General features: G+C 38.6%; 1 protein-coding gene and 1 long non-coding RNA gene across 11 annotated transcripts in view; one reads left to right on the top strand and one right to left on the bottom strand.

The window, feature by feature from the left end:
- LOC122880629 overlaps positions 1-1,598 on the top strand; it is a 92,143-nt gene extending 90,545 nt beyond the window's left edge. Inside the window, exon 9 of the long non-coding RNA XR_006378985.1 lies at positions 1,565-1,598. This is a non-coding gene — a long non-coding RNA (uncharacterized LOC122880629). The remainder of the gene's footprint in view (positions 1-1,564) is intronic.
- A 2,306-nt stretch (positions 1,599-3,904) lies between these two features.
- Positions 3,905-13,010, bottom strand: part of si:dkey-237h12.3 (teneurin-3) — a 164,415-nt gene continuing 155,309 nt past the window's right edge. For all 10 annotated transcript variants that reach the window (XM_044205917.1, XM_044205916.1, XM_044205921.1 and 7 more), the window contains 6 exons: positions 12,412-12,587; positions 11,770-12,005; positions 10,792-11,088; positions 7,092-8,703; positions 6,514-6,644; positions 3,905-5,903 (listed from right to left, as the gene is read on the bottom strand). In XM_044205917.1, coding sequence (XP_044061852.1) covers positions 5,151-5,903; positions 6,514-6,644; positions 7,092-8,703; positions 10,792-11,088; positions 11,770-12,005; positions 12,412-12,587 — 3,205 coding nt within the window. In that variant the 3' untranslated portion in view covers positions 3,905-5,150. The remainder of the gene's footprint in view (positions 5,904-6,513; positions 6,645-7,091; positions 8,704-10,791; positions 11,089-11,769; positions 12,006-12,411; positions 12,588-13,010) is intronic.

The raw sequence follows: 13,010 nt of genomic DNA, 5'->3' as shown, positions 1-13,010 counted from the left end.
CTTGTCCTTCGACTCAGTTGTGCTGTAGGTGTGTCGAGTGTCAGCCCTGCCATCAGCTACCTCTGACTAACTCCAAGCATAACCAATGTATTTAACACTAAAGTGTAAAATAAAACAGAAAACTGACAAAAAGCAGCTAAATATATTCATTGTAAGATTTGCATGTTGCTCTTTCTGCTTGAATTCTAGCCACCCTATTAGCAAAAATTATTACTGATGAAATTATTACATACTGTAATAATTCACTGTTTTAACAAATGATTATGAGCTTTACATAACTTTAACTAACCCAGTCTTCTAGCAATCATTAAATAACTAAATGTTTAGATTAAGATGCTTCAAGATTCTTATGATCAAATATAATCGACAGATATCAGATATAATCAAGGAAAAAAGTTTTTACACTACTACTCCTTCTGGTTGTATAATATGTTTACAGTTTATACATACTTTAATTATCTTGCCTCTTACTTAATTTTGAACATAACTTTTACAGTGATTGTATACTTTTTGTTATTTTTAGCAGCTTGCACTATCTGGGATTGACAACAGTGTTTTGTTGTACACAAGTATAATGACAATAAAGTTGAATTGGAATGAACAGATAAAAGGCAGAGATGTTATACGTTTGATTTGAAGTAATTTTAGACTAACCATTAATCTACATTATGGGAATATTATAGTAACATTACAGTGACTTATGCAATTTGGTTACTAAAGTCGACACTAACTCCCAACACTATTATGTGGAAATATTACAAAATTGCTGGGATATTTGTTTGCAGCAACGTAAGGCTACAATAACACCGTGTCAAAGTGAGTGGCAACATAAGTGGTAGAAACCGCTGTATATCTGCTGCTTATAGATGATTATCACATCAGAATGCATTTTTTTGTATCTATAATAATCATCTAATGACGTTTTAGGTTATGTCAAGATCACAAGATTGTTATTTTGTGTCCACAAGAAAGCAGAGCGTATGCCAAAACTCAGAACAAAGCTTATGTCGAGCTCATAAAAATGATCAGAAGAAAACAAAGCCTGCTGGCCCTTCTTTACATCTGTAATTCAAACATTGTCCATGTGTTTGAAGAAAATGTCAGCAGTTTGTGTCTGAATTTTGGCACCTGCATGTATGTATAGAAATAGTGTTGTGTTTTTTCCCCTCTTTGCAGTAAATATACAGTAAATTGGTTTGTATAGCACACAAGTTCATGAGTGCAAGTGCTCGATTCATTGTAGTACTATCATACCTAGCCTTTCCATTATTTCTTTTTTATTCATTACAACACATTTGGTTCAGAAACCAAATGGAATATAGAGCAGATTTCTTTTTGCTTTTGGAAATTGTATATGCATTGTCTTTTTAATTTATTGTATCCATATTATCTGGTATAATTTGAGTCACAGAGAAATTATGTTTTCCACCTATAAAATCCTAGGTTGAACTTTGCAACAGTTACATTTATTTCAATGTATATATTGAAATCATGCAAAGAAATACTTTGTGTATGGAATTTTGGGTTTCTGTCAGATACCTCAAATTTTAATTTGCCTCTACAGATCCTGTTGATTTTGTGTCGAAGAGAAAGTCCACAAGTTGTCAGCTGAAGGTGAGTAAAAACAATAATGAACGCTATCACCTTGTGTGAATATGAAAATGTAATAACTCTGGTTGGCAGAAAAAGCAGGTCTGGTAAAGGGCATGGAGGGACATCAACAGTGAGATGGGTTTTACAAAAATAACATACGGAATATTTCTTGAAATTTATACTCAGAGGAGGGAAATGACAGTTTAAGAGTTAAAATGTGTTGTGCTCTTTGAGAGGCAATCAGCTACATACTATTTTTTATACTAGACGCTCATTAGAAAACTCAATCTGTTAGCCCGGTTGATGCACTTGATCGCACATTTCTAATATAACATCACTGATCGCTGTATTACTACTGTAAATTCAACTTCACTTTAAATTACTGTAGCTTTCCCTACTCTCAGCTCTGTCATATGATCATAACTGAATTTGAGTGGAGTAGCTTTTGAAATATTCAGAACTCGAGTCCAAGCTTATTTCTTAAATCCCTACGTTCACCAGATTTAAACCTGCATGGATGGAAAATGTATAGTTATATGTATTGTTTCACTTCAATAACAACCATTTTGACATACGTTTGCCAAGTCAAAATCAACCCACTAAATAAGTCCAAGCTCTATGATGTCAAACTCAAGCATCATATATGATATATAACATCCTCTTTAGTGCTGTAATGTTTGATTGTGCCTCCAAGATGGATTGCAAAATAATTTCATGTTTGGTAGTGTGATTCCATATAGCTGCCTTTTTTTTAACGTGCATAAAATGAGGCTCAGTTGAATTATGAAACATGCCTCATTTTTTCCATTGCTCTGATGTGGTTATTGCATGATGCTTTTAGGTCTTTGATGTTTTTGCATAGTTGAGCCATATCTTTTATATAAGCCTTTGAAGTAGGTCTAGTTGCACCGCGTATTGATACACCGTTGCTTTGGCAGTGCCTACTGTGGTGCACAGTGTGATACTGCAGTAGTACTGTGGATCATTTTAATATTACTGGTTTATCTGTTCCATTTGATGTCTCGTTAAATTAACCTTGACTATCCAGAAGTGATTTTTGGTAATTTCCCCCCAACATCTGCCAAACTAATTACTAGAATTCGACTGAATTGTTTAAAGTTGGAGCTTAAAGCAACAATATTTTCTGACCTTTGTGAAAGTGCAGTGACAGCTGCTGTTATAATACGTATATTGATGCATGATATGTAGACCAGTCAGCTGTATGACTTTCTGAACTATGCACTTTGTACCACTAGGGAGCATCAGAGGACTTTTAAGAGAATAAAATATTTGAATGCTTTATATTTGGCAGAGCTGAGTTGTATTAGAAGACTTTTCAACAGTGTTTTGGTGGGGTTTGAAACTCTTTGTATGGATATATCAAAACAAATGTGGGTTTGTTTAAGTTCACTGTAATTTCAGTGTGAAGGAACAATAGACATGGCTCACAGGGAAACTTTAAGACATTTCATTATAGGTTGTTGGTGATATACACTAAGGGAGTCTGATGAGAACTTTGAAAGCATGTATTGCAGTTTTTGAGCTGAGCAACATTCAAAGAGATGTAGCTTTGTTGAGCTCTATATGTCATAAAACATTTTAAAATTTCTGAAACCATATAAAGAATTTGTTCGATGCTTGAGCAGCACAGAGGTCAAAAACAACAGCATAAAACAACCTCCCATTTGGTTTGAAATGCTGTTTGAAGTTTACCATGAAAAAGATTTCACTTTCATATGAAGGGGTTGTTTTCAGAATTATGCATTCCATCATCAGAACTCCTCTGTGATTTAATGAATAACACTTAACATGAATGTGGGAAAACTGATAACGACCCAAATTTAATTTTAAAAATTGAGCTATCAAATGTTCACACAAACTTATACCTAAAAGCCTTTTTGATTATGATGCTGACTGAGTAGATTTTAGTTTTTTTGGCAACTGTCTACATTTCAGGTTAATTACACTTAACGCACTTTAGTTCAGAACAGCTTCAAGCAGCTGATTTAAAATTAATGTTGCATTTGTCTCATTTGGCTTTTTAGCTCAGAAGATGTATTTTTAATCATTAATGTACTTTGTGATTTTGATATTTTTTGGAATACTCAGGCCATGAATACTCAGGCCATGCATACATAACTATTTGGAAAGACTTTAAGCTTTGATGATATCCAAATCAGTATCTTGAGTAACCCACTACCTAATACCACATTTTCTCACTTGTTATTTGTTTAAAATAAAGCAGTCAATTTGTGAGATGACAACAAAAAGGCAGAACTTTGTTCAATTCTTAAAAAAACAACACACCAAAAAGAACCCCAATATAATTTTAATCCATGAGTGCATTTAACATTCAAAAAAATTATACCTACTGAGAACATGGATGTCATCTATATTTGGATCCACTGTAACCTTGTTTATGTGAGATGGGTTCATGAAATATTTGTGTTGATGAAATATTCATTGGACAGAAAGCCAGGTCAAAAGGCATTATGCCCAATAAACAGTAAATTTAGTGGAAATAATAGTTGACTGCATGTTATAGATACATCACCACTTGTAAATACTTGTCACTACATGCACAGGTTTCTGTTAATTACTTAAACAGAGCATTGTGAAGAAGCCTCACATTAGCCATATTAGGAGGAACGTAAAAAAAAAAAAGCAATGCATGTCTGAAAAAAATAAATAAAAATAAAAATCAGCTGGACTTTATTCGTCATGTATAAACACAAAATAAATTACTGTTAATGACTAGTACAGACATTTATTCAGTTTCTTAAAAAAACAACTCTTGCATAATTTACAAAACATGATGTCCCTGTGCTATCCAAGACACATCTGTGCCTGAGTTCTTCATACCTTTACTGTCCTTTTTCCCCCACAATGAATATTGGGTATTTAAACATGGAAACTGTTTCTTTTTTCTGTTTAAAAACATCTCAAAGAGAATAAGACATTTTGATGTTTACAGTGCTAAATCTGGTATACATAGTGGTTGTTTGGTGAGGATATCTCTTAACGTCAGAAACAAACATTTGCTCAAGGACACTGCTTGCTCTAGGATTGTGACCCTCCAGCCCTGTACTTCTAGAGAAGTGCAGATATGCATAATGTAAACATTCCCTTTGCTATTATAATACTTTATGTTGAGCCAGACTTTGCTTGATGAAAACAAACAAACAAACAAAAAAAAAAAACCCACGTAAATTGGCTCACTGTTTGGGAGAGGAATAGTGGTGTCAAGACACCACTATTCTTCTGCTTCGGAGTCCAGAGTCCAAAAGGCTTGTGCAACAGAGGAACTGACCTGTAATTGCCATGTTAAGGCTTGGTGTAGTTATACATTTACTCTGTAGTCCCTAGGTCACAATGCACAGCATTGCTTTAGACCCTGTGTATTTTTGTCTTTTTAATTTTATTTTTTATTTTTACAAAAACACATCGACACTCAGGGTACATGACAGCAACCTTTGATTACAGCTGCTTTTCAGTTTGTCCGCTAGTATGTCTCTACCAAAACTAAGTCTCTTTGGCAGAAAATGCACCTCGTATTGTTACCTTTTCCCAATTTCACTTTGCCGAAGAAAGTGGATGTTATTAGCACTGTCTGATAATTCTGGGTACTGCTCAATGGAGAGCACATAGTACCCATCATACCCCAAAACTTTTCCACTACTTAGAAGCTGCCTCTTCTCCCCCTCGGTCCAGGGGCGGACCCCCTCCTCACCATCTCGCACTCGCTGCTGTTCTCTTGCCCACGCACCTGCAAGGGCACGCTGACGAGCGAGCTCAACAACACGCGCTTTCTCCTCGTCCACCGTGGATCCATAGCGGATATGAAGAGCTAGAGATCCAGCACGAATCTCCACATCTGCGAAACGCCGAGTCCGACTATCCATGACTGTGGTGGACTGGGAAACAGTCACATTGACACCATTCTCCAGAGTCTTGTGTCCACTAGTGAGGTGCAATGCAGCAAGGTCGGCATCTGGAAGGCCTGGTTTGACAAAGTAGTGTGTGTCCCGCCCTTCTATAGTGAAGTGGAGGTCTTCCAAATAGAAAGCGTTGTTGAGGATTGTTGCAACCTTGATACAGTCCTCACTGGCCACGTTGAGTGTGTGAGTGTGAACGCTACCCTTGTAGATAGCAAACATAACGGCTCTTCCGATGGGAGACATTGCTGCTGAGAACCACAGCCAAGACTTTTCACCTCTGCGACCTCGACTGAGATGGACCTCTGGCAGCCTCTCAAATGACAAGAGAGAATGCGCTTGTCTGGTTACTTCCTGCTGGACCCCAGAGATAGACTGTAGGAAAAGTGCAGTGAAACGTTAACGCCTGAACATGGCAGAACCCAACTCTCCAGGCCATTTAGAACCAGCTACTGCTCTGCTTCTGAGTTTTTCATCCCCGTCTAAGATAATGGTGTTTTCAAGCTGTGTTCTCAAGCCAAAAGTAGATAAATCCCCCATGACAATTTTACAACAACACTTTGTGTTAATGCCTTAGACCAAAGAAGCCTAGCATAAATAGCTTCAAAAGATTGTTTTAACAGTAGCAACACCAAAATATTACATACAACAAGTTAGACAGTGTTAAAATGTGTTCAACTAGTAACTAAAGCAACAAGACAGAAGAAAGTACACTTTGTGCTTATTATGCGTATTATTATGCAGATATGGCCCAATTAAAATTGATATTCTGTGAAATACATAGCAATCCAATTAAGAGATGGCAGCTTCAAAATACTGACATAAGAGAAAAACAATGGGGAAAAATGTATTTTTTGTTTGTCTGTCTGATCCACTACACTTTCAAAAGCATTTTGTCTGTTGGCTAGAGGAGTATAATAGTTGCTTATTTGCTATTCTGTTTATTTCGTGTTCAGTAGGCATGAGAGATATTCATTTTACTTACTGGCAGATCATCCCAGCGCTGGCTTTTCCTCAGTTCATAGGATGGCATGCTTAAATCAAACTTTGGGACCGGAAACCCAGGAATGGTGTTGTGAAGATGAAAGCCAAAGGTTACAAGCCAGCTGTTCACATCTGTGCAAGAAAAATAAATTAAAGACAGAAAGTTTAAAGATACAACATGAATACCTTTGTATCGTACCATATATTTTTTTGAGAATTTTGATAAAATGTTTTTACTGTATATTAAGACCAAAAAAAAGCAGGTTTTAACACAATTTTTTGAACAGTGAATACTGAGCATTTAAGTGACATGTTTGATACTAGTCACGCAAATGCTTCAAAAACTTGAAACTGTTAAGTAAATATTATTACAAAATAAACAAATCAAATACATAAATATAAAAAAAATTGATTAAGTACAGGTAATAATAACCCTAAATTTGCTAACTATTTTCTGACAGTTTATGCATAAATGGATTAATGGAGAAATTCATCTGCAGAAAAATTGATTATAGAAATAATCTTGGGGTCCTAATAATCATCAATACTACCAGCAAATTCCACTGCGATATCTCTTACCTGCAACATATTCTCTCACTTCATAGACTTTGCTGATGGGGTTGTTATTTCTGAACATGTATAAATTAAAAGGAGCTGGCTCTTTGCCAACTTTTTTCCAAGTAGAGACATCTGGAACAGTCCACCTTCCAGACATGATATCATAATCCTGCTCCCCGAAGTGCAGCAGTTTGGTCAGGGGATCATATAGTCCTCCATGAAACCCAAGCACAAGCTGGAAGTCTGGGTTTGAGTCGAAGTAGACCTCACCGTATGCTGTGTACTGGAGCTGTTTGACCAGGAGGCCGTTGCTAGTGAAGACAGCCAGAGGTGTGCCAGTGTTATCACAGGCGATGTAGAACTCCTCCCCGCTGCTGATCTCCATAGCAAACAGGTGGCCTTGGAGGTCATAGTAGAGCGAGGTGATCTCTGAACTGGAGTGATTGTATACATGTGTAATCCTGGCCGGGTAGCTCAGGTCTGCGTAGAAGTATTGTAGGTGTTGGCCCAAGCTTGTCTTGGTGGACACTCTGCGTCCAAGTCCATCATAGCGATACTGAATCGTCCAGCTGCTGCTCTTGCTGTAGACCCGCACCAAAAGTCCTTTGGAGTTGTATTCAAAGATTTCTGCTCCCCTTTGACGGAGGAAACCGTCTTCATCCATTCTGTATTGGATATCTCCAAGGCGGGTGATGCGGTCTCTCAAGTCATAGCGCAAAGGAAGAAGTCTGGCACTGTTTCCTGCATTCAGCAGGTGCAGATTTCCATTAAGATCATACGTATAGCGCCACATCACTTTTTCGTTCAGGTACACAGTCTGGAGCTGGCCATCCACGTCATACTCATAGCTGTACTTGGTGGTGTTGGCAAAGGGGCCGATCTTGATCTCTCGTTTGGTGACTCGGCCCACATCATCATACTGGAAAGTGATCCAGTACATGAGTGAGCGGAATATCTCATACTGGATCTCCTTGATGCGTCCATGTGCATCAAAGTGCTTGGTGTAGGTCATGACTGCAGTGGATATGATCTGATTTATGTCATAGTAGATCACCCCAAACTTCCCAAACTGTTCAACCTTTCCTGAGATGTCATCAAACTGGTATAGATCAATGGGTAGTGGTGTTTCGTTGATGACGCCTTGCACGCTGGTGACACGCAGGCTGCTGTCATAGGTGTAATCAAAGCGTGCATTGACCATGCCATCTTCACTGAAGCGGAAAATTTGCCGGTCCACCAGCGGACCCACTTGGCGATAACGAATGGAGCAGATGAAACCTTCATTTTGCAGGTTGACGGTCTTCAGCACACCTGCTGTCTCGTCGTAGGTGAAGCTGACCCTTGTGCTGTCATACAGGATCTCTGACAGTTTGTTCTGCCGGCGGTACCTGTACAGGACCCTACGGCCTGTGCCGAGGTGAGCTACTCTCAGTAGGAGGCCATCTTCGCTGTAGTCCACAGCCACTGAGGCGTTGCTCTCTGGGGGGTGATAAAGGTTCCTGTAGTAGCCCACTGAACGGATGGTCTGCATGGTGTAACGGGCTACACTTGGCATGGTGACAGCAGAAAGCCGGTCCAGAGAGTCGAAATCAAATATGTACTGCCGTTGACTGTGGAGCAGGAGAACCATGGACTAGAGGGAAAAGAGCAAAATAGCAAGTGTTTTCTTAAGTTGCATAATATTTATACATAATAATGTGTAATGCCATGTGAGTGCAGGCAGAGTGAGCAAATTTCCTATTTGAGAAAAGGAGAAACAGGGTATATAAAAAATGCACTAGATAGTGTTAACTATCACTGTTGTGAGACAGCCACTAGCAGCTGTGCTGCCCATTGTCTAATTTGTTAATGCAGCATATACAGCTTTAGTTTCAAAGTTATCACACATACTTTGAAAATGATATATGATGTTAAATACAAGATAGCTTCTGTCAAGAATATTTACTAAAAACGCTGGTTTGTTCAGATATGTTCAACTGTTAATGATTGTCTAGTAGTTAACAAGTATCTGACTATGTTTACTTTTAACTCCTATTACCCACAGAGACTAGTTTAATTAATTTAAATTATATGCCGTTTGGAGTGTGGTCTGTCTTCTAAAGGTTTACCACCCTTTCTGTTAAAATGTCATGCCCAGTCATCCATTGCTACATAGAGGTTCCCTGTGCTCCCTGAGCTTTCTGTGTTCCTTATGTCAAGAGTGTTGACATGGCCTCTCCAGGTCACGCAACGAAAGGATGCGGCCAGGAGTAGCTGTGGAAATTTCTGCATATTTTTATAGCTGAGCATTTCAGTGTAATCTTAAATACACTACAAAACAACTCAAGGATATTTTTGTGGAAGAGATGGATAGAGTGATACAGCAGAAGAGTGACATTTTACTTCTGTCAGTTTCTGATCAAAATGTTTAATAGATTTCTACAATCTTTATTTTTGCGTAGTATATTCTCTTTAAATCACTTGGTACATAATTTTGCCTCAGTGTATTCTTTGTTATTTAGCAAGGAAGCATATTCCTATAATTTCCAAAGCATACTCTAAAGCTAGGAGCAGACCTGAAGACTACAGTACAAAGACAAATCAGAACAATTTCCTCAAACATTTGCACATTTTTTGTCATGGCGGTCAGAAAGGAGCACATATTTAACAACTGATTAAATACAGCTGTTAAATATGTGAAAACTGTGCTCTTGCAGGATTTTATATAATAATAACCTGCCTATCGCCCAGTGTGTTGTCTCTGTATTTACTCAGTCTTTCAATTTGAACTCCTAAAAACCGGTCATTAGATGCGAGAAGTTCAGTCTTTGTAGGTTTCAGCTATTTAATTTTATTTGTAAGGGACCATGAACAACATTAAACATAAATGTTACCATTTGATGTGCTGTACCAGAGTTAGCTTAAAGCTAATTTTAATCTTCAGTCCCTTGGCAGTTCAGAATTAAAACGCACGCACACATGCGCACACACACACACACACACACACACACACACACACACACACACACACACACACACACACACACACACACACACACAGTGACAGAACAGCACTAAACAAACAGGACAGGACACATGATACAAAATAACAGCAGTACATAACAGTTAGTCTTCAGGTCTGTCCCAGGCTTTACACACAGTGTTTTAAAGAGTATTCTATTCTGTTGTACATGTACTGTGTGTTATATACTGCTGCTAATGCATTTTGAATCAGATCAGGAAGCAGAGTTGAGGATACTGCCATTTAGTGCTACCTACCCATTTTCTAGGACAAAAGATATGTTACTAAGGCAGAGATGGTCATCAGCCCTACTGTTTAAACCATTTTGGGGCCTTATTTCCTTGGTTAACCCTGACATACTTCAGAAAAGCAGTTCATTTTTATATTTGTTTTTTTTATATTGCCCCAGAATTTAATTATTGGGTAGAGGGTGAGGTATAGCTTATGGACGCAAGTCCTCTAAACATTTATATATCACATATCTAAAGCTTGTAAATTATGCTCAGAAATCTGCATTAGTGTAAAATGATTACTGTGTTTGCTAAGTACCTCTGTAAGAAGCAGACTTATTTACAGGGGCTGGTGATTATTGGAAAATAAACCTCTTCAGAGTGACCTCTGCTACATATCTGGGTCTTTCTTCACCCTGTAGTGATAATGACTAGCCTGCTGTACAGCATGTCTTACATATTGCTTCCTCTGGTCATGTTATTTTCTCACCTGCTCCAGGTAGGTGTAACTCCATATCTTCCCATCAGCAAACACTCTGGAAACCAGGCGGCCCTGGCTATCATACTCGAGTCTCTCAGTGGTGGGACCTCTCTGCAGGGCACTGATTTGCCCACTGCTAGTGCGGCTCACATTAACCGGCAGTAGCTTACTGCTTGGCACCCAGAGCACTGGGTGGCCTGCTGTGTCATATATAATCTTTAAGAGGAACTTCCTGTGGTCATCATAAATCTTCTCTGTCCTCAGGGTGCGATCATAATCGACAGAAAGAATGTTCCGTCCGTTCACCTGTGGGAAAGATTTGATTTAAGAACATGTAAGGCAAAAAACGACAATTACTCCTACTAGTGATAATAATATGACAGATAACATAACAAATGAGTCAACCAATGAACATTGATTACAGGATAGTGCAATATCAAGAAGAAATTCTTGGTTTTGATATCACTGTTCTTTGTCTGGATGACTCTTTAAACTGTATTCACATGGATTTCCACTACAGTTGTCACAGAGATTAACACCCCCTTCCCGAGGCTCATTAAACTGAGGCACTCTGGCGATTGTACAGGTACACTTAAATCACAAATTTAGTGGAGACGAAAATTACTCGCAGGCAAAGTAACCACCCAAGTTCAGTTCATGAAGTACCGTAAATCATAAATCTGAGTGTCAGATTCTAAGAAGGTGGGATACTAATGTTGATGTGACTCATAAATTTCAATGGAAAGAAAGAATTGCAGAAATATTTTTGCAAGGTTGTAATAAGGACAGTGACACAAGCCACAGACATATTAACATCTGTTATTTTTTGTAGTAGTAACCTTGTGCAATTGATTCCTGTCCCTAATAGTGTCGCTGCCATAGCACTGAGGTAAGCAAGGCCACAGGAACTACCCACTTTTATATGCATGGGGCGCTGATCATTTGCATATGCCACAAGGAAGAAAAAAATAAATAAATCAAACATACCCTAAGCTTGCGTCCAAACACGATAACTTTCCCTCTGGCTTGTTCTTTGCGGAAGCGCCACTCAACCAAGTTTTGCCCACTCTCCCCTGGCAAGCTCATGTTGCGTCTGGCTACAGTTGGGTTGGCAGCGCCTGCCAGAATGTGGGGCTCTGTCTGGTAGTGGGTGTCCATCCCGTTGGCGTAGGTAATCCTCAGCGAGTTGTCAAAGCCCACTTGATAGCTACTTCTACATTGGTCTGTTGATAGTGAACAAAAAGTGCAACTGAGGACAGAGGTAATTTACACACTGGAATTAATGTTATTGACAGTCCTGAGGTAATTATTGGTTGTACTTCATTATGCTTTAAGTCCTTAGTATTTCAAAGTAGATGAATAGATCAATGATGTGCTAAAATAACTGGACCATCTAGCTCTGGCAGATAGTAGAAACCATTTAGATACAAGGTTGATGTGTCTCCCTGACACCCCAAACCTGCACACTGAGAGAGTAATCATTTACACTGTCATCTGTCAGACTCTCTGAGCTGTAATGATACATGACTTAAGCTTACTCAACATTGCCCTGATGACCCCTGAAACAATGACAAATAACCGCTTACAAAATAGCTGCCTGAGTCGTGAAGATGAGCGTCGTGGCCTTACCCTGAGCCAGAGTGTAGAAGGCACGAATGGTTGAGGTATTCGTGGTGATGCTGATTTCCTCTTCCGTCATGGAGCTTTCAATATCCACCGTCAAAGCGCTGTATATGTCTGTGTACAAGTTATTCACCATTCCAGTGGGGAACGTCACATTCATTAGCCGTCCTTCACTGTCATAGCTGTTTGACAAAAAGAACATCAAATGAAAAAGCATTGATATGTATGAGGGCTCTCGGTGCCACAGTGCATTCAATTATCAGCTCTTTCATACTTGTTGAGTAAGACTATCAACTTTATTGTAATTAAAATGTCACATTTTTTTCTTTTTTTCATATGTTCAATTGTCACTGTATGAATGAAGGGGCGTCTGTATCAACCCAAGGCAATCCAAATATTTGATATGGGAGAATGACATCTCATCAGCTATGAGTTTTATACAACCCCCCCCCCAAAAACAGACTTGTAATGAATTCAATTATTTGGATGATTGATGTGGCATTATCTCAATTGAATGCTTTGCTTTTTTAGTTATAGTGAGGATATCATTCATGGCATAATGTGACATGACAGGGAATTACACAAGGGAGAAAAATTCAATCACT

Source organism: Siniperca chuatsi, linkage group LG8 (genome assembly GCF_020085105.1).
Source record: "Siniperca chuatsi isolate FFG_IHB_CAS linkage group LG8, ASM2008510v1, whole genome shotgun sequence".
Lineage (NCBI taxonomy): Eukaryota > Metazoa > Chordata > Actinopteri > Centrarchiformes > Sinipercidae > Siniperca > Siniperca chuatsi.
This window is presented reverse-complemented; position numbering and strand designations above follow the sequence as displayed.